Genomic DNA, 22,624 nt, shown 5'->3' with positions numbered 1-22,624 from the left:
AACCTACACTGTATTTGTATACATCCTTTCTATTCTATTAACCTCCACTATATTTGTTTTACAATCATGTGGACCTAAAAAGAAGCTAAAATAGCTTATGTTGAAATGTGTCTTCAGACATACCAGAACTAACTTACTGGGTTAACATTAAGTAAGTCAGCTGTCTGAGCTTAGCTTTAATTTATATTAATAAGCCCATACTTCATTCACCTTTTCATTCATTCAGAAACACAGACCATTAATTACATGAGGCATATTGTTCTAGGTGTTTACGATACATACTCCATAAAAGGCAGAAAAATTCTTGCATTTTGTAGAGACAGGCAGAAAAGGCACACAGTAGGTGAGCAAGGTGTGAGCTGACTTAGAAGGTGGTCAATACTTTGACAACAGAAACAAAGAAAGCTGGGCCAAGAACACTTAAAGGTGTTGGGGGTAGAAGAATTTGGAGCTACCTGGAAGAAACCAAATAGTATTCTAGGTAGAGTTCTAAAAGGAAATAATTCCAGGTAGAAATCCAGAACAGTCCCTAAGGCAGGGGAAACTTGACTTGTGGTAGGAAAAGAAAAAAAAAATAATCCTACTGCACATACTGGCTTTGGGGGAGCCTAGGCAGTTTGGATGCTCACCTTACGAGACCTGGATAGAGGTGGGCAGTCCTTGGGCTTCCCACAGGTCAGGGAACCCTAATTGCTCTTTGAGCAGATGAGGGAGGGGACTTGATTGGGGGAGGGGGAGGGAAATGGGAAGCGGTTGCGGGGAGGAGGCAGAAACCCTTAATAAATAAATAAATTAAAAAAAAATAATATCAAGAGCACAATTATGGATGCATCATATGACTTAATTTTTTTTTATTTATGTGTATGAATGTTTTCCTGGGTGTATCTATGAGAACTGCTGTGGAATGATCTTTCTGTACACTGTGAATATGTGTTGCTTTCATTGATTGATAAATAAAGCTACTTTAGCCTATGGCAAAAAATAAATAAATAAAAATAAAAGACAGAAAAGAACTTGAATGGAGGGTCAAGAGAAGAGGCGCAGGTAAGAAGAAAGAGGGCCAGGCTTGGACTCAAATGCCTTGAGGTTTACATCACTGTTTCTTGAATTGTGCTCAGAGATAATATCCCTTCATGTTGACAATTTCTTACTGAAATAAGACTCTTCCACGGGACTATCATAATTGTATGATTTCATTCCAGTTAATGTTTTCATGTATAAACTCCAGTTTGTGGCTGATATTGAAAAAACAATTTTAAAAATAAGGCAAACATTCCATTATCCATTCAATTTGAAATGGATTTTTTAAAAGGAATTTTTCTGTGCTCATTCATGTAAAATAACAATTCTCTAAAATAGCTATGGTGTTGAGAGACGACGCATTAGTTTGCAAATATAATACATTTCTCCAAGAATTAGATGCAAAATATGGGTGTTACAGATTTATCATTGTAGACTGCCATCACATCAAGCACCAAGAAGTGGCTTCTAAAAATACATTTCAAGCTAAGCATGGTGGCTCACGCCTATAGTTCCAACAGAGGCAGGAAGATCTCTGTGAGTTCGAGGCCAGCCTGGCCTACACAGTGACTTTTTTTTCAGACCAGGAAGGGATAAATAATATTTTTAAAAAGCCAAATAAATAAGTGAGAGGATAAGTAAATAAATAATCAGTTAACAGTTGCTGAGAAATCAAAGTCACTTTTCTTTGGGGAAGCGGCAACAAGTAGGTTGCCCAGGCCCCCAAAGCACACTTTATACATGTAAAAAATTTTCAGAGAACAAATCAAAAATATTATTTTACTAAAATGCATGTACCATATCTTTTCAAAACAAATAGAATTTGATAAATGCTACAATTGCATTTCTCTTATAAGTCATGTTTCCATACTGACACCTAAACATCTCCCTACACTGTCCAAACATGGAAGCTTCTACAGAAAGAGGCATAATTGCAATATAAAAACAAGAAAGAAATGAATGTGTGCTGGAGTTACAGTTCTGTTTTCAGAGGGCTCGCCTAACATGTGACTAAGACCCTGGGTTTGATCATCATCATTGAATAAACCAGGGATAGAGATAGACACCTGTAATTCCAACATTTGGGAGCAGAAGCAAGAGAGTCAAATACTGAACATCATTCTCAGCTATATAGTAAGTTGGGGACCAGGCTGGTCTATATGAATTCATACATTTATACCTGTGTATAAATAAATATCCTTGAAAAAGAAGCAATAATAACTCCAAATAGAGAGGATGATCACAGAGGTTCAGTAATATATATTCTAAGGTTATCTGAGTGAAACATACTCTGGAAAGGCCTTACAAGCACCATGCTGGCCAGTTTTTATGCCATCTTGATACAGGTTGGGCTTTCAGAGAAGGAGAACTCTTAATAGGAAAATGTTTCCATGGATTGGCCTGTGGCCAAGTGTGTGGGGTATTTTTTTGATTGATGATGGATGTAGGAAGTCCCTGCCCACTGTGGATGATGCCACCCCTGGGGAGGTAGCCCTAGGATGTATAAGAAAACAGGTTGAGCAAGCCATGGAGAGCAACCAGTGGAGAGCAAGCCCTTAAACAGCACTATGCAGTGATCTCTTCTTTAGTTCCTGTGTCCAGGTCCCTATTCTCTCTGAGTTCCTGTCCTGACTCCCATCAGTGATGGACTGCAACCTCAAGAGTTGTAAGATGAAATAAACCCTTTCCTCCAAAAGCTGCTTTGGTCATGGTGTTGTCTTACAGCAATAGAAACCCTAAGAAATACAAAGCTCTGACAAAGAATAAACTTAAATATAATTGGAATTTAAAGGTATTCTCTACAACCACTTGACAACTGTTTATCGAGTACCTATTATATGTTGTGTCCTTTATAGGCAACAAGAGATAAAACAATGAATAAAATTGTCATGAGCTTATAGTTCAGCAAGGGGAAAAATCACTAAATAAATCATATAGGACATCACAAATAAATTACTCAGTTGCAATTATCCTAAATGCTCCTTTGAAAGTAAGTTCCACACATTCAGAACTTGGCATGTGGAAGATGATCTGGCGCATAGTAAATATTGATTGAGTATTTGTTGACTCAACTGTAATGTTCCTTTTAATCCCAAAGACATGCTGTCTTAGTTCGGTTTTCTTTAGTTGTGAAGAGATATCATGACCTCAGCAACTCTTACAAAGGCAACCATTTCATTGGTGCTGGCTCAGAGTTCAAAGGTTTAGTGCCTTATCATCATGGTTGGTGGCACGCAGGCAGACATGGTGCTGGAGAAGGAGCTTAGAGTTCTACATCATAATGCACAGGCAACAGAAAGTAAACTGTATACCACACTAAGCTAGATTGAGCAAAGGAGGCTTCAAAGCCTCTCCTACAGTGACACACTTCCTCTAACAAGACCACACCTACTCCAACAAAGCCACACCTCCTAATAGTGCCACTCCCTTTGGGGGCCGTTTTTTTTTTTTTTTTTCAAACCACCATGACTACATTCCAAGGAATGGACGCCTGAAACCACAGACAATATAGTTCCCTGCATACAGTATATATTTTCCTATGCAGATGTATCTATGATAAGATTTAGTTTATAAGTTAGGCATAGTATGATATTCACAACAATAACAAAATAATTATAGCAGTATATTCACTTAAACGATATAAATTTTCTCTCCCCCCATTGAATATTTTAATATTTTTAGAATGTTGTTGACTGCAGAGAACAAAAAACTTGGAAAGAGGAAGATTATAATGGCTTAAAAGAAGGGCAAACGAGACTATAAAACAGGAGTCTTAACCAAATATAGGGTCTTGGTTATGCCATGTAAGCTGAAGCCTAGAAAACAAATAAGAACTAGACAAACAGTGGGGACAGCAGAGAAGGAAAAGGAGTAGAATTTCTTTGGAGCAGCAAAGTTTTGTGAGGAGTTAAAAGTGGCCCTGGCCGGGAAGAGGGAAGAACACTTCACTGAGACATCTTTCTCTTGACCCTTGCTTGGCTTTGACTAATCAGAACTGGCATTTGACTGTACACAAGACTAGCTAACATTATTAACATTATTAACCCTTCATCCAGCTCCTTTATCTGTTGTCTAATTATTTTTCATTTTCCCTTTTTTAAAATGCAAAAATAATAAATGAAGTAACCACCCAAATATTACATTCGAAACCAATACACTTCATTAAGCATGTCTGAAGAGTCTGAGAAGAAATATAATAGGGAGATGGACTACTGCAGCCAGGCTCAAATGCTGATCGCTTAATATCCCTAAGTATCTCTATCACTACCGCCATGATTTTTGTTCAGGTTGGCAGGACGATGTGAATCTCCATCCAGGTTTTCTGGAACCCATAGCCTGTCATGTAACAACCCCACAAACTTCTATTGTTCCAAATTTTCCTCTTTATCCTCTGAAGAAGATATGGGAGGAAATCTACTCATAATTTCTTTGTCTGTGTGCATTCATATGTGTATACATGCTTATTATGTGTATGACCATATGTGTGGTGAGGTGTACATATGTATGTGTGTGTATATAAACATATATATATGTATGTGTGTATATATATATATATATATTCCAGAGGTCAGCATTGTATATCTTCCTTTATTGCATTTCACATTTGTTTGAAGATGAAGTATTTCACTGATTTGTCTAGACTAGCTGTCCAGAAAGTCACAGGGATTCTCTCACCTCTACCTCCCAAGCACTGAGATTAGAGATGTGGCCTAGCCATTTCACAAGGGTTCTGTAGCTTTGGATTCAAGCCCCCATCCTTGTTTAGAGTGGCAAGTGATTTACCAGCTGAGCCCTCTCCTCAGCCCACTGGAGATGTCTTTGCTCCAGGAATGATATATATATATATATATATATATCACCTTCATTCACATCCCAGGAAAGAAGTATCCATGTGTCCTCACCTAAATACACAGGAATTTTAACCTGGGTGTACCTCAGAAGAAGCAAGTACTCTCCCGGTGCGATCAGATGAAATCAAGGGATGATCCATAAATTGTGCTTGCCAGTTTGCCTTTATCATGTATTCGAGAGGATGTGTTTCTATCCACTGTGGCTGCAGAGCAATGTACTCAGAAATTCAGCAGCTTGAAAGAACTTTTAATTAATCAAGCTAATGGGCTTTGTGTGGCCAAAATTAAAAACGGGCACGAAGGAGTTATGTTGTTTCTCCTCCATGAGAGCTGACTCAACAGCATAGGCTGCAAGCATGTAGAGAATGTATATCCGTGTGTTTGTTAGCTGATGCCAGCCATTAGTGAGAACCTCAGCCAAGGCTGCTGAACAGAAAGCTCCACACGGAGTCTCATGTGGTCTCCACTTCATGATGTGGTAGCATCATGGAATCGGATTCTTTGGTGTAGCAGCTCAGAATGACAAAAACAACGCTCTCATTAGGTAGGCAGAAGCTATGCTGCCATTCATGACACAGACTTGGCAATTTCTGCTGTAGTCTCCTGGCTTAAGAATTTACAAGCTGACTCAAATTCAAGGAGAAAGAGCCTAGATCTACACCTCGATGCATCTCAATGGGAGAATACTCAGCCACAAATAAAGGACCATATGGGGTGAAATATTCTATGGTGTCTGGTTTTGGAAATTATAATCTCCCACATACATTGGTTTAGAGTAACTGAATTTCCCTGTGTGGAATGCTTTGTGCTTTAGAGAAAGATGGGCAGCAAACCATGGTCCTGTGCCCCTTTTTAGAAACAAAATTTTATTGAAATACAGCCATGCCTATTCATTAGCAAAGTTGCATAGCTCCAAAAGAGACCATATGTCCTAAAAAATGATACATTATTAATTCTCAAGTCTGAGGAATTTGCTCACTCTGCAGATAGAATACTGATTAAGGACCTGGGTGCCATACTAGCCTACTCTATTTCAAATATCCTTTTTGAGATAGGGTCACACGTCTCCTGGGAAATTCTGACCCTCCTACCACTACCTCTTAAGTGCTGGGATTTTAGACCTGCACCGGCACACCGACTTTATACAGTGCTGAGTATGGAGCCCATTGCTTTAAGCGTGGTTGGAAACACTCCTCGTTGAGCTCCAACCCCAGTCCTAGTTGCACAGTTTAGAACAAACTTTAGACACCTCTACCACTGAGAAAATTATAAAGTCTGACCTGGAGTTGTGAGCACCAAGGAAAATAATCCACTGGAAAGATTCAATAAGCAATCACACTAATTTCTGTCATCAATATTAGCATTAAGTATCAGCTACATTGACTGTCAGTCAGATTATATGCTTGTACCCAACATCTCACCTTCTTCAGTTTTCAGTGTATCTAGTGATGCAGGAAGTCCACTTCATCATTATCCACATAATTTGGAATTTCTTCCCTCAGCTGGCTTCTAACCTGTCTCAACACTATCAACCCTGGTAATATTTCCTTGCCATTCTATAAAAACATCTATTCCGGCTCTTCAGTTCTTCAACTATATGACAAAGCTCCTCTGGATTTTAGTCACATAATTTCTGTTCCATCCATCCTTTCTTGGGGAAATTCCCTTTCCTTCAGGGTAATTCTCTTCAAAAGTCATTTCCCCAGAAATCAGCAAAATGTCTCAGACCTGCACAAAAAGCCCAGTTTGAGCCTGAAAGTCTCCATATTCTTCTGGTGCTACATATGCCCCATGTTGGGTGTCAGATCAAGCACAAGTAATAAAAACGAAAAGACAGATATTGGGGTTCCAAGTTGAAGATCAGAAAAGCAAAGCAGCCAAGCCACTAGAGAGTTCTTACCTTTATCCTCAGTGTGATTGCAGACTGCGATGCTCTCCACCAAACCTCAGACTGCAGACTGAGCCCTGAGCTCCTGTCTCCTCCCATATTACTTCTCACTAGTGCTAGGATTAAAGGCGTGCACCACCACCACCTGGCCTCTGGCTAACTAGTGTGGCTTCTAGGATTAAAGGTGTGTGCCACCACTGTGTGGCCTGTATGGCTGACTAGTGTATTCTGATCTTCAGGCAAGCTTTATTTATTAAAATACAAATAAAATATCACTATATTTGGCTTCTGCTTGAGAAGAGTTTTTTTTTTTTGATGGTTTGGTAGGCTGTTTGTTTTTGTCATTGTCATTGTTGATTGTTTTCATTTTCTTTCTTATATCCTAGACCAGCACATTATATTTACCTTTTTAGTTTTAATTTTACACCATAATCTCTTCAGATTTTTCTGGATACCGCAACTAGAGTTTAGAACATTCACTGCCCCTCTTAGACTTATACCACCACACATATTTCCAATGCATCAGTCCATGTCATTCCTAAATGTTCCATCAGGTTGAATTCAATACCCTGAGCGGTCTGAACCCAATTAGAGAAGCTGGACACCATTTTCATAATTGCAATGGCTCCCCTTGGGCTCCCCTAGGCCCTCGCTGTTCATCCAGTCTCGTGATAAGGTGTCATTCCTCTGATTAAGAAAACTTGAAAGGAAATATGTGTTTCCATGGAAATTTAAACATTCCTCCCTATCTCCTCAGATGTTACACTTTGAAACAGGCTACGGGTGTGTATCAGTCAAGGGACCAGAGACGTGAAACCAAGAGAAGAGAAAGACTCAAGCTCTAGCTCACATGACTTGGTAATGCCAAACTCTTCAGGGAATGCTGGCAACCTGAAGATCTGGAAATAGTTTAGTTCAGAGCCAATAAAAGTCTACTTGCAGAATTCTTCTTCATTAGTCTTCATTTTGTTTTGTTTTTTATTTTTAATTTTTCTATAAGGCAGGATTAGGTGTTTGGATCCTCTGGCTCTTACAATATTTCTACCACCTCATCTGCAATGTTCCCTGAGCCTTAGGTGTGGGAGTGTTTTGTAGATCTATCCATTGAGACTAGGCTCCACACGCTGCATTATAATTGGTTGTCATTTTCTGTAATAGCCTCTCTGTCTATTGCAAAGAGAAGTTTTCTTGATGAGGGGTGAAGATAAGAGTTATATGTGGGCATGAAGACACATATTTATATATTGTAGTTAGGTCCTGTGGTAGCTTAGTAAATTATTGGTTATATATTCTCCTCCAGTAACCATGATTTCACTAGCACTGATTAGATAGCTAGGTTCCAGCACTAAGCATGGTCTCTCTTTTGTTGAGTGTGTCTTAAGTCCAATTAGAGTGCCATTGGTTACCACCAAGCTATGTGTGCTGCTGCTGACCCCGTAGAATTGTTGTGCTATGCTGGTCATTTCTGTGCTCGTGGACATCATGTCTGAACAGGACTGTTGGTTGTGTCTCTCCTTTGCAAGCTTGTGTGGCACCTTCTGGTACCGTGAAAGCTCCTTAGGGGAAATTCAAGTCAGTTCCATCTCAGGGCCCTGTTTCTGAAGTTCATGAGTCTTTAGTAATAGAAACTAATCTTCCACCTCTGGAAATAACCAAGGGCAATAGCATTCGGCAGTATGTTTTAGGAATCTCTTAAACAGCCCGGACCAATAACTCAAAAGAAGGTTTCTATTGTCTGGTATTGGGGTTTTTGTTAGGTGGTCTTCATTTTCTTAACATCATCCGCTGATTGGATGAGGCCTATCAACAGTATGAAGGGTAATATTTTTGCTCAAGGCACGCTGACTTTAAGCTTCAATTTAACGCAAAAAACAAAATCCGTCTTCACAGAAACATCCACATGTACAAATAATTGGCACCATAGACCAGACAGGTTAGCACATACCATAAACCATGCAACTATCACTAACCCTTTAATTTTTTTGTTGCAGAGAAAATTGGTAAAAGTATATTTTTATGAAACCTAGATATATGTTTTGATAGTTAAATTATTTTATAGTATACAATCTGTTATGTAAGTCTATGACTATGTGTCTGTCCACATGGCTTGTCACAGTTAAATGCAATATATCCAGTTAATCATTTTATTATACTTAAGTATAGAATCTAAGTACATGCATTTTGATTTCACAGCACAAAATTCATATCAGGCACCAGTCATATGTTCCTAAAAGACTGGTAGTTCAGGGAAATGAGAACACAACACTAATTTTTTTTCTTTTTTTATTGATTTTTATTAGGCTCTACGTTTTTCTCTGCTCCCCTCCCTGCTTCTCCCCTTCCTTTCAACCCTCTCCCAAGGTCCCCATGCTCCCAATTTACTCAGGAGATCTTGTCTTTTTCTACTTCCCACGTAGATTAGATCTACGTAAGTCGCTCTTAGTGTCCTCATTGTTGTCTAAGTTCTCTGGGATTGTGATTTGTAGGCTGGTTTTCTTTGCTTTATGTTTAAAAAACCACTTGCAACACTATTTTTAAGATTAATCCTGCTCCAAGTATCAGAATCTAGATTCAACATGCACCACGGATAGGTTTCATTATTGACTTCAATCTCGTGAAAATTCCACCTTTATAATTTCAATTTTTAAATCTAGTGATATATTCTAAATACTTTGAAAAAATTATCAAAAGAAAGTATCCATACAAAGAAGATATCTAAGCATCAAGTTCTGGCTCAATATTAATAATTTTGATGAAAATTCTCTTGGGTAAAAAAAATTCCAGGATGCTATCTTAAAAAGTAGTTTAGGATAGGGGCTGGAGAGATGGTTCAGTGGTTAAGAGCACTGACTGTTCTTCCAGAGGACTCAGGTTCAATTCCCAGCACCCACGTAGCAGTTTACAACTTTCTGTAATCCCAGTTCCAGGATACCCTACACCGTGATACAGATACACATGCAGGAAAAACAACAATGCATATAAATAGTCTTTTTAAAAAATAGTTTTATGGAACTAGGTTTTTGTTCTATGCATTCGTAATCTATATTTTCAGTTTTATTTTTCCTTCGTTAGCCACCTGTGACAGAAATTATTCAACTGAGACATTAAGGGAACTATAAGAGGCTGGAGAGATGAGTCTGTGCTAACGAACAGTTGCCGCTCTTCCTGAGGACCCAAGTTCAGTTTCCAGCACCCAGAGCGAGCAGTTTACAACTACCTGTAACTCCAGCTCCAGGGGATACAACACAATCTTCTGGTCTCCACAGATTCTCATGTTCACACACACACACACACACACACACACACACACACACGTAGTTTAAAAATAATTTTTTTTTTCAAGACAGGGTTTCTCTTTATAACAGCCTGAGCTTTCCTGGAACTCACTCTGTAGCCCAGGTTGGTTGACAAAATAATAAAATAAAATATTTTTAAAGAAAATATGTAACTGTTTCATAAATTACATTAGTAATTCCTTCTGGTGAAATTGACCCTTCTCTTTTGTTCTATTTTCTCCTCTTTAGGTTTGGATGTGTGGAGGAGAAATGTTTGACGTTCCATGCTCTAGAGTCGGCCATATCTACAGGAAGTATGTCCCTTACAAAGTTCCTTCTGGGACCAGCCTGGCACGAGTGAGTAACTGGGCATCAGAACAGTCTGGGCTCACGCAGGCTCTGCTTCCTGCAGGCGGGGACTCAGTCATACACATGGTTGTCAAGATCCCTGTTCCTCTGTTGTGTCTCCACTGCTTAAAGAAGCTGTAACTGTGACGGTTTCTGTCATGTATCACAGCATCTGCACATGCATTATGTTTAACATTAACCGTTATCTTCTGCTAATCCTTGGGGTTTTTTGTTTATTTATTTATTTATTTATTAAAGATTTCTGTCTCCTCCCCGCCACCGCCTCCCATTTCCCTCCCCCTCCCCCAATCAACTCCCCCTCCCTTATCAGCCCCAAGAGCAATCAGGGTTCCCTGCCCTGTGGGAAGTCCAAGGACCTCCCACCTCCTTCCAGGTCTAGTAAGGTGAGCATCCAAACAGCCTGGGCTCCCATAAAGCCAGTACGTGCAGTAGGATCAAAACCCAGTGCCATTGTTCTTGACTTCTCAGCAGTCCTCATTGTCCACTATGTTCAGCAAGTCCGGTTTTATCCCATGCTTTTTCAGACCCAGGCCAGCTGGCCTTGGTGAGTTCCCGATAGAACATCCCCATTGTCTCAGTGTGTGGGTGCACCCCTCGTGGTTCTGGGTTCCTTGCTCGTGCTCTCTCTCCTTCTACTCCTGATTTGGATCTTGAGATTTCTGTCCGGTGCTCCAATGTGGGTCTCTGTCTCTGTCTCCTTTCATCGCCTGATGAAGGTTAATATCCAGGAGGATGACTATATGTTTTTCTTTGGGTTCCCATTCTTATTAGCTTCTCTAGGATCACGAATTATAGGCTCAATGTCCTTTATTTATGGCTAGAAACCAACTATGAGTGAGTACATCCCATGTTCCTCTTTTTGGGTTTGGCTTACCTCACTCAGGATAATGTTTTCTATTTTCTTCCATTTGCATGCAAAATTCAAGAAGTCATTGTTTTTTACTGCTGAGTAGTACTCTAATATGTATATATTCCATACTTTATCCATTCTTCCATTGAAGGGCATCTAGGTTGTTTCCAGGTTCTGGCTATCACAAACAATGCTGCTATGAACATAGTTGAGCATATACTTTTGTTGTATGATAGGGCATCTCTTGGGTATATTCCCAAGAGTGGTAATCCTTGTTACCAGTGTTAAATATCAACTGGGTCAGCTATCAGTCCAGACTGTGTTCTGGTCTCCAGTGTCACCTGCTGTGGGTTTCAAGACCAAGCGGAGGCTTAGGGAAGAGGTTTGCTCTTGAACCCATGAGTGACCAGCAGCAGTAGTGTAAAACGAGGCCTGCAGACGGATGATCATCTTTCCCTTAATGGGGAATATAATAGGAAACATAATTAGTCACACGAAGTAAAGAGTAGAAGTGGGGGGAGTGGAGGCTCAAACTCAAGTCTCTCCTCCTGTAGAACGACAGTTAAAGCTAAATATAGGTTTGGACCATCCTTAAATTTTCCATAATTAACCAAGTCCAGTTTTATTTCTTTTTTGCTTTGTTCTGTTTAGAATAAAATTTTCCTTGCAGATCAAATGCAAGGGCACTTTTACCATCTGCCTTTTAGACGCTTCCATGCCTGTTTGGGAAGAGAGAAAAATCTCAAACCTTCTCCAAACAGCCCTAATGCTGTCTCTGCCATCCATGCTACCTTCTTCTTGGTTGTGTCTTCTCTTGACCACATTACGTACTTAGATGCCGAATCTAAAAACGTGGGGTCTTCATTGGTACTATGATTGCCTAACTATCTAATTTTGAGTTACTTGTTTTGATTTCTTTACTAAGGTTCAATGTATAACCACTTGGATCTTTTCTATATGATTCCACAAACTCAAATAACAACTCTTTGCAAATTATCATTATTATTATTTTATTATTATTATTGCACCAGGATTCATTCACATATCAGTCTTACAAGGATGGAGCTTTGAGTCTGCTATTTTACATTATACCATCATCTAAAATAGAGCATGGAGAACATTCAGATAACTTATTGAAGAGTTTAATTAATTAGACTCCTCAAGGAGAAAATATAGGTTGAAGTTGTTGATAAAACTTAGGACATTTTAATGAACCTTAATAAAGTTATCATCCTTAGTAAGTCCCTGCAGGCTCTTGTTCTTTCTCACTTGCTTTGTGGGGCTGTCAACCGCATTCGCATTTTCTCCACCCACATCCGCAGTCCTTTTAGCAGTAGTGAGACATTCTATGATGAAATTTCACCGCACATTTTGTAATGGGAAGCCATCATCACACCACTCCCCGCTTCCTCAAATAACAAGACATCAATAACACATTGCACTAAATACCTGTTTTAAAACACCGTATGATGGGGAAAACAGTCGTGAAATTCATAAACTGATTAAAAAGCTGTATTTTGGATTAAGAAATACAATTAGAATTTAGCCAAAGGACTCAATACATATGAATGAGGAAGCAACACAGATTCACAGGAAGGTTAAAGAGAAAATTAATTCAAGCACACATTTACACATCAGCTGTGTGGATTTCGTTGCAGTGTGAAAATCCTAAGGATAAAGAAAGGTGCTTGCCATGTATCTACTTTCCTTCACTCTTTCGCTTCGACTTGTGCCCCATTCATTTCTGGGCAGATGGTGCGTGTGGCCAGCTCATAGTGTAAAAGATGAGCCGGGTAAATGATGCTGATGCAAAACGGGGTAGTTTGCAAAAACTAAACTAAAATAAAACAGCTCGTATATTTTGGGAGAGAAATGAAGCACTTTTTCGAAAACTGTCCAATATTGAGAAACTAGGGTTGGCCCATAAAACATGCAGGAAAACATGAATATTTGTTCAAATGAAAGAGGACCATAACTCTGAATTTTAATCTTTTTCACTTAAATTTTACTTGAGGGCTCATTTTAGATTTTTTTTTTCCTAAACTGCTAGAGCAATCAGAAAGTCATAAATACTGAGGCTCAAATGTCACTCTTAGGAACATTTTATGATCTTTGAAAGTATATTAAAATGAAAAACATTTCTGATATTTTGTGGGAGAAACTCAGCTACTTTGCCACACTCTGCTATTACTAAATCATTAAAAAAAAAAAAGATGAGAAGCTGTCAAGATAATTGAAATGCAGAGTCACATCTTGTCAGTAGATATTTTAATCTTCCTCGCCTCGTTAGGATATGGAGATGAAACTGGAAACGTGACCCCAAAGGTTCGTTTCTGTACTTTACAAAGCGCGTTTAATCCGGTGGAAATGTGTATTTTTCCTTGTGGACCTATGTAACTGATGACTCTAAATACACAGAGGTGTGAATACATGCACATGCTTGCACCTACATGCCTGCACACACATGCGCACACATACACCTAATACACCTGAAGTCCTCTCGTCAACACACTGATGTGTGTTATTAGAAACAAATTTAAATAACCTTACTGAACACTTTCTCTTTAGCACTGTACTCTGATAAGAGGACACAACAAAGCTACCCATCTGTGAACAAATGATTCTCCACAGGTGCTGGGAACATTGCTAAACATCAGAAGAAGTGGCAGTGCTATTATAATTCTGAATCCAGATAAAAGACTTGCCGATAAAAGACTTAAAAGAAGAACATTAAGGATGCCCCAGTTTGATTAATCGATTTCTAAGAACAGGGTTTTCAAATTCAGAACCAGCGATCAGAGTCAACTTCTAGCCAAGTTTTGACCCAGTCTTCGGTGAGCTGAGCAAAACAACCATCACACAGCTGTATTTACTCAATCTAGCAAAGGAAATTGTGCACATTAATACAGTGTTCTCTCTTACTGCGGGGTCCAAGATAGTCACTTTGTTCTTGTTAACATTCTGACTGAGTAAAAGTAAAATGTAACCTCCCTGTGTCATTTCCTCAAAATGAAAAAAACCTGAGACATGGTGACTTGCAATTCAGCTTCCTATGAGAATCAGAGGACTTGCTTAGCGTTCAAAATCCTGTTTATTTTTCTAAGTCAACTTGGGACCTAATGTGGGCACACTGGAGCACAACCATGGCGTCTTCTTCTGGGAGTAAAGGAGCAGTTGCTGGGAAAAGGATGCTCACAGTGATGGGATCAACACAAAACAATGAGCAGCAGAGGTCGGTTAGAAAAATGCTTTGCCCCTTTAGATGTGGCTGAGTAACAAATGGGCAGAAGAATCCCAAGTTCAACTTCTCTTTCTGACAAACACTTTGCTAAAGGAGGAGTAATTACTAGCCCCTTGGGGACCATGGTAAGGGACCCAGGCTCTCTGGCTAATTGCCAGTGTGTTCTGAGTTTTGAAAGGGGGTACCTCTAATAGTAAGGACGTGAAAGGAATGGCAGTCACCCCACAGAAAACCACATCAACTGACTATTGCATAATAACAGCATCATGGCCCAGGCAAGTTTCCCTTGGAGGATCCCCCAAATAGGACAATGCTATAGATAGGGAGGGGAGCAGTTTTGAAAGCACAGACTGCCATCCTTCCTGCTAACAGAAGATAAGGCTAGAACCAACTATAAGAGAGGGGCAAATTCACATGTCTGTAAATTCACAAGTATGTGCACGAGTGCAGAGGCCAGATATCAACCTCCAGTGTTGTTGCTCACAGGCTGCCCATTTTGGATGCTGAGAAAAGGTCTCTCCTGGGACCTGGGCTTCATCCCAGGCATTAGCCAGCAAGCCCCCAGGATCCACCTGTCTCCACCTGCCTAGCCCTGGGATCACAGGTATACACCACCATACCTGGCCTTCTGGGTGGATGCTGGGGATCAAACTCAGGTCCTCTGGCTTTCACAACAGACATTTTACCAACTGAGCCACCCTCTTAGCACCGAGGGTGGAAACAACCCTATCCTAAGTCTGTAAAGACCCAGCAGTGCCTGTCAGACAGGACTTCACATCCCAACATTTCACCTCTCCCATGCCAGGAATTTATTGTTGATCCTCAAATTGCATCTTGACTTTTATGCCAACCTTCAAGAATGGGTGGAGGTTTCGATTTTTATGGATTTCAAAATAAAAACCTAAGGTCAAAGAAGTGAAATCTGGTAAAGGTCATATTTTCCAGAACATTCCGTAGTTCTGGAAAATGGAAACTTACAGCAAAGCAAACAGAGATTAAATGATAAATGAGTAGATCTGGGATTGTGAACCAAGGTCTGTGTCCCAAGCAAGCCCTTAAACACCCGTGCCTTTACAGAAGAGTTGGAATAAGAAGCAACTGTGGCCTTCATGGCAGATGCACCAGCAAAGGCAGGAAGGCGAGGGCACAAGGTTACATCCAGCTGCATTTGAGACCTGTGAGGCTGACCCATGAATGTGCAATGGAGGAAGTACCTGGAGGTCTCTGGATCATGAGGCCCATCCTCCTCTTTCACACCGTGAGGAGGAACTGATGGTTCTCAAACAGCAAGGACCAGAGGATAATCACATTGAGAAATATGGAAATATCAGCCAATAGTGAAGGGGAGTGAGGATAAAGAAAGTGGCATTACACATGCATGGAACCTGTAAAGACAATTTCTTAAAAACATCTGTATGGATTTGCGATGCCATGAAAAACCAAAGGTTAGGTTTGATAGACTGTGTGCGTAGCTTCCCTCTTGGCGTGTGAAAGAAAACAGTATCAGCACAAAGAGAAAGGGATGCGAAAGGGCAGGGAAGAGGTTGTGGATTGTGTAGGCAAGTGAATTCTAATGTGGGATCTGATGCACCAGGTCTAGAGAGACACATTTTGCCCAGATTCTGCACTTCTGCAAGAATGTGTGCTGCTCCCTTTAATGTTTGCTTACTAAACGAAGGAAAAACAAACTGCTGATTGTGTCGGGCATGAATCTAGGCTCTGGGGCTTAAGGAAAAAGCAAGTCAGGCACAAATCTTAAGTCGGGTGGAGTGAAGACGGTTCATCTGCGAACCACCAGGATACTGACCACTAGACCGAGAGAAGGATGAAAGAAAGGGGAGTCATTAAACCCACTGTGGGGTGTGATCTGAGTTTAACATAGTTGGGTTATTTGGAAACTCTCATTGTGTATGCTATCACTGAACCTATGACTTAATAGAAATCGCAATATTTGGCATGTATAGTATCTAGAATTTATATGTATAATATATAGGTGGTATATACTTGATGTTAATAAGTTATGGGATTTAAGGGAACGGTGATTTGTGACAGGCAGGACCGCTTTGGTTGGAGGGTTGATTGGTGGGTGGGTGTGTGTGTGTGTGTGGGTGGGTGGGTGGGTGGGTTGGTTGGTTGGTTGGCTGGTTGGGTTTAAGACTAGGTCTCTTATAGCCCAGACTAGCCTCACACTCACTATGCAACCAAAGATGAACTTGCACTCCTGATCCTCCTGCCTCTACCTCCTGCAATCTTAGCTTTATAGACTTGTAGTGCCGCTCCTAGGCTAGCTAGCAGGTTACGTTTAATAGTCTCATAAAACACATAAATAATGTTACAAACATATTTGACTTTAATGTTGTATACCTGAATAGCAAGATCCTTGAAATTTCCCTTCAGTTGTTATACCCTGTGGGGATGGAGGGTAAATTTAAAGTCTGAAATAGACAGACGGCTTGAATGTCTCAGCTATGAAATATCTTTTACTAAACTTTTCCAAGATACCTTTCTCCCAAGACACACCCCCCTGATAATATCCAAACCTGTCAACTTTAGACAATATCTCTAAAACACTCTTAAAATTGCTGGAGGTAGGGAGAGCTGTACAGAGGCGGATGAAAGGGGAAGAGGAGTAGTACTTCAGGGTAGCAGGAAGACTACCTCGGGTCAATTACCAGACCCCTTTTTGTTGATCTTCCTGTCAGCGATTCCTGTCTGAACTAGTTGAAGGGGAAGCACATAATATCTCACATCTGCAGCCTTCTCCCGTGGATGTCACAACACCGTTTCCGTGATAAAAAAAAAAAAGCGTTAACAAGCCCAAAATGACTGGTTTGATATATGAAAATAAAACCGCCAACAAGCCTAAAGAGTGGAGTGAGGCATGGGGATTCTCAGCGCTCACGGATTGACCTCTCTCCCTAATGACTGGGAAGCAGTTGGTTCTCATAAAGATGCCTGGCAAATAAGAGTGTGGCGTGACAGCCCCAGACAGCAGTGCAGCCCGGGCTTCTTCCCATTGCTCTCAAAGCTGTAGGGATCTCGGTGCTTTATCTGAACTCTCAGGAAGTTCAGGGGCCTGGTGGCCAATCACAGACTTTCTCCGAGAAAGCAGCAAATGATAGATTCTTCCCCCAAGACTTGGCCTCCGTAAATGGTGAGCTCTGTTGTGCAGCAGCAATCCTTCTGAAGATAATGACCATCCCTGATTCCCCCTTCCGGTATAACAGAAAGGGTAATAAGGCTGTGCAGTATTGGTGGCAAGGACCAAATATGATTCACACACTGCAATCTTGGGTCAGGTGCTCTTTCTTTTTGGTCACAATCTAAAAACAGAATCGTCTTCATTAAAATAAAGCCTTCTATTTAGATGGATTTTTTTTATTTAAGTATATCAGACAATTTTCAATAAATGATGCTTCGGTTATTCTCCATGATAGCTTCCCCTAAAATAAATTATAAATCTATGGGAAAATAATGATTCAATAAATCACTTAGCTCTGATGATCCCATTGCATGCTGTGAAGATAAATGTTACCTCAAGAAGGCTCAAAAATTCTCTCAATAAATATTTATCAGGTGCACACTATGTTCCAGGCAGAAATGCATATGGCACCTTATGTATCCTAAACCAGTAATAGTGTTGCACTTTTCCAATGAATTCGAAGCATTTCTTTGTAAAGTAACGGTGCATCGCCAACACCATTCCCACACACTCACTGGAGACAAGTATATGATAAGCCATCCTGGTGGAGCCCTCCCCCTCCTCTTGAACCCTGAATATTTAATACTTGTACAACAGGAAAGGAAAAGGAAATAGTGTTGATACACAGCAACAGGAATCAGGAAAACATGAAACATGAGTTGCTTTTCCACTATTTGACCTTCAACTGCTTCTAATTCCTAACCCAAGGATGCCAGAATTTGGAAGTGTCTATACTCGTTTGAGTAACAAATAATGATAGACTAATACTTTATCTCCTACATTTCCTTTTCTTCCCTCCAGAGTCTCCCCGCCAGATATCCATCCCCTTTCTCCTTCAAATCGTTAGCCCTTTCTTATGAGTTGTTATTGCATGCATATGTATTTGTGTGTGTGTGTGTGTGTGTGTGTGTGTGTGTGTGTGTGTATTTCCAAATATAATCCATTCAGAGTGAATGATGTTCCTTGTATGTTTGTTCCAGGGCTGAGGGTTTGGCACTGGATAACAACCTGGTGCTCTCTTTTCCTGGGGAATACTGTCTCTCCCTCTCGCAGTTTTCCTCAGTTGTCTGTATGTTTTGTGTAGGTCTGAGGCCTCCTGGCTTTCCCCATCCACTTCGAAATGTACTTTGGTGTCATCCTTGTTCAGCTCAGGGGTCCTTACAGTTTCAAAAACAATATAAAGGTAAAGCATAGAATTTTTATACCTAAGTAGACCACAAAAACAAAGGTGAAACAGTAAATAGTTGACATGAAAAGCCCCCTGCCATTTCATGTCACAGAAGCATCTATGAAGTAAACACGTTGTTTTAAAATTGAAAAGTTCCCTAAAACCTGTCAAAGTTATTCTCTTTAGTTTCTTCCTATTTATTTGAACCTCATATTTTTCCCACAAAGCTCTCACAAATGCCATGTTCTTCCTAATGTTGTCATTTTCATCATTTAATTGTCTCAAATATTTCCTAATGCTTTCAGTTCAAGTTCGTCTATGACCTGTGTGTCAACTATAAGTGCTTCTAGTATGTATGCAAACAAAACAGGCAATTGACTGAGGAGGTCTTCAAAGCTATAGGGACAACGTCAAGCATTTTGGGGTCTAACTCTGCTGGCTAGCATTTTATTTTACCTTTGTTTATGCCCACCGGTATATTTTGTTGACTAGAGATAATTTTTATTTTTATTTTTTTATTTTTTTTAGAAATAATTTTTAAATCATAGCTGTACATACTTATGTAATCATTGGCTAACATAGATAATGATTACTTTATCTAGCCATTCCTAATGAAATTAAAAGTATGCTTGTGTTCTATTTCTAGATGTGTTCCGGTCTATGTTGGTTCCTCTTGCCCCTTCCAGAGCATTTTGGCATCCTGTGTTGTTATTTAGCATTTAGATAGCTGGCTTTCCTAAAGCACTTAAAAAGCAAACTTCATGGTGAGCTGACTGGTAGGCTAGAGGGAGTTATAATTGTGGTTTTAATCATTATCCCCATTAGAAGTGAACATTTTTCTGCATTCTCAACTCTACTGGAGACTTGAAAAGGAGAAAGTTTGCTCAGACAAAATAGGTCCCTGCTGCGATAAAATTAAGCCACTGAAATGTAAGGAAATGAAGTATTTCTGCACATCACAGTCTCAATAAACAGACATACAGCCCTCATGACTAGAACTGGCTGCCTTACAGCTCTGGCTTCCAGGACCCCAGTCCTTTATAAAGGCACAGGAGCTCCTGGAGGGAGGAGACTCATGGTGTGGAATTAGCCTCTTCCTTTGAAGTGTATGAATGCACAGTGCCAAGCACATTGGGGCTTCTGATTGTTCATCTCCATCCGCATCACCTTGTTTCCAGTGGTTTGCTAATTCCCGGCAAGAACTCCATTTCTAACTTAGGTGTGTCTCTTTTTCAGTGCCCTGGGACTAGAGCACACAGTTTATTCAGTAAACAGAAATGGCCAACACCAGAGAGCAGCTTTGCAGCACCCAGATAATTCTAAAACATATTTGCAGAAACAAAATTTCACAGATCCCCTAAACATTGGACAGATGCACTATTGGACCGAAGAAAGGTTCAATGAGCAACTCGAAACATAGAGAATGTTTTCGACCTGTTTTGAAAGTATGGGGAGTCAAACAGGGCCCACTAACCACCAGAAAATGAAAGCTGTGGCATCATTTTCGGATGGTTTCCCTTTGCCTGAGTATTTGCTTCAGATGTCCTTATAACTGATTCCTTCTCTCTCTCTCTCTCCCTCCCTCCCTCCCTTCACTCTCCCTCTCTTCGTCTCTGTCTCTGTCTCTGTGTGTGTGTGTGTGTGTGTGTGTGTGTGTGTGTGTGTGTGTGTGTGTACAACAGTAATAGCCAAAGGAAGAGGCCAGCTATCAGCTTCAGAATGAGGGGAACATAGGAGAGAATGGAAGAAGGGTACTAGGGAGGATCTAATGTATAAGGAGGAAAAGGACGAGGGAAGTGATGTAATTTTATTTCTATTACATATACAGGACACTGTAGACAGAGTAGTGCTTTTAGAAAAAGAGAAAAAAATGTGTACATAAGCAAGACTTTCTTACATGTTATACCATGGAAACGATACCTAGGAAAACACCTGATAAATTGAGCTCCATTGAAACTGAGACCTCCTAGTTTGAAGGTGCTTGGAATAAAAATCCATAATAAGCAGTGTTGGGAAATGCTTGCATATCGTGTCTGACAAGGAACGTGAATGCAGGATTTGTAAAGAGTTCTCAAAATCCATTAATTTAAGGGAAAATGCGACCCGGGTATACTCTATGGCGCTGCACATCCCTAGTATACATGAGGGTTCAGTCTCCCACACATAAATGAATACATAAATATTTCTTAATAAGCAAAAGAATCAAACAGGTACTTTGCCAACAAGAGTGCTTCGTGCCCTTGGTGACTACAAACATACAGTGAGAGACTGATGTCATGATGAGCAGGATTAACAAGACTGGAAACATGGCAGGGTCTATGTGGAAATCTTAGACCCACCGTTTGCCATTTTAACAAAAACAAAACTGAGAGATAAGAATTGTTGAGGGGAAAGAGCTTTATTTACAGATTAGCCAGAATTTCCAACTTCCTGTGACCTCTAGCAATGTTGTAATTTATAGGAAAAATGGAGGAGCCAGGCAAATGGAATATGAAGATTAGCCTGTGAGACAAGTTTTCAGAACTCTGAGGTGCTCCATCTTTTCCCAGGGGACAGCCCTGATCTGGTCCCAGGCTTCAGCTTGTTCTCACACTCAGTCTGGTATTTCCAGCAGAATGTTTTTTTTTTCATTTTGAAGTGTGTGTATGTGTTATACATGTATGTGTTCATGTGCTGCATGTGTGTGGGTAGGTGCTAGTGGGGAGTAAACACCTACATGTGGGGGAGTACACACCTGCATGTGGGGATACACACCTGTATGTGGAGGGGGCACACCTGTATGTGGAGGAGTTTACACCTGCATGTGGAGGGTGGCACATCTGTATGTGGAGGGGGTACACACCTGCATGTGGAGGGGTGCACACCTGCATGTGGGGGAATTTACACCTGCATGTGGAGGGGTGCACACCTGCATGTGGGGGAGTTTACACCTGCATGTGGAGGGGTGCACACCTGCATGTGGAGGGGTGCACACCTGCATGTGGAGATACACACCTGTATGTGGAGGGGTGCACACCTGCATGTGGAGATACACACCTGTATGTGGAGGGGTGCACACCTGCATGTGGGGAGTTTACACCTGCATATGGAGGGGTGCACACTTGCATGTGGAGGGGTGCACACCTGTATGTGGAGGGGGTACACACCTGCATGTGGGGGAGTTTACACTTGCATGTGGAGGGGTGCACACCTGCATGTGGGGGAGTTTACACCTGCATGTGGAGGGCTGCACACCTGCATGTGGAGATACACACCTGCATGTGGGAGAGTGTACACCTGCATGTGGAGGGGTACACATCTGCATGTGGGGGAGTTTACACCTGCATGTGGAGGGGTGCACACCTGCATGTGGGAGAGTGTACACCTGCATGTGGAGGGGTACACATCTGCATGTGGAGATACACACCTGCATGTGGGAGAGTGTACACCTGCATGTGGAGGGGTGCATACCTGCATGTGAAGGGGTGCACACCTGTATGTGGGGGTGCACACCTGCATGTGGAGGAGGTACACACCTGTATGTGGAAGAGGTGCACAGCTGCATGTGGAGGGGTGCCCACCTGTATGTGGGGTTGCACACCTGCATGTGGGGGAATGCACAACTACATGTGGAGGCCTAAGGCTGATGCTGAGAATCTTCCTCCACAGTTTGTTCACATTTGTTCAGCGGCTCTCACTTTATTCCAGAACTCACCAATATGACAAATCTTTTTAACCAACTTGTGTTGCAGGGAGTGCTACCTGTTCGTTCCTACCCACC

General features: G+C 40.9%; 1 protein-coding gene across 1 annotated transcript in view; it reads left to right on the top strand.

Moving 5' to 3' along the window:
- Nucleotides 1-22,624, top strand: part of Galntl6 (polypeptide N-acetylgalactosaminyltransferase like 6) — a 1,023,973-nt gene that overhangs the window by 926,836 nt on the left and 74,513 nt on the right. Inside the window, exon 9 of the mRNA XM_041673878.1 lies at nucleotides 10,284-10,391. Coding sequence (XP_041529812.1) covers nucleotides 10,284-10,391 — 108 coding nt within the window. The remainder of the gene's footprint in view (nucleotides 1-10,283; nucleotides 10,392-22,624) is intronic.

The sequence above is a fragment of the Microtus oregoni genome, unplaced genomic scaffold, assembly GCF_018167655.1.
Source record: "Microtus oregoni isolate MIOR12 unplaced genomic scaffold, Mior012 000024F_ref0000369, whole genome shotgun sequence".
NCBI lineage: Eukaryota > Metazoa > Chordata > Mammalia > Rodentia > Cricetidae > Microtus > Microtus oregoni.
This window is presented reverse-complemented; position numbering and strand designations above follow the sequence as displayed.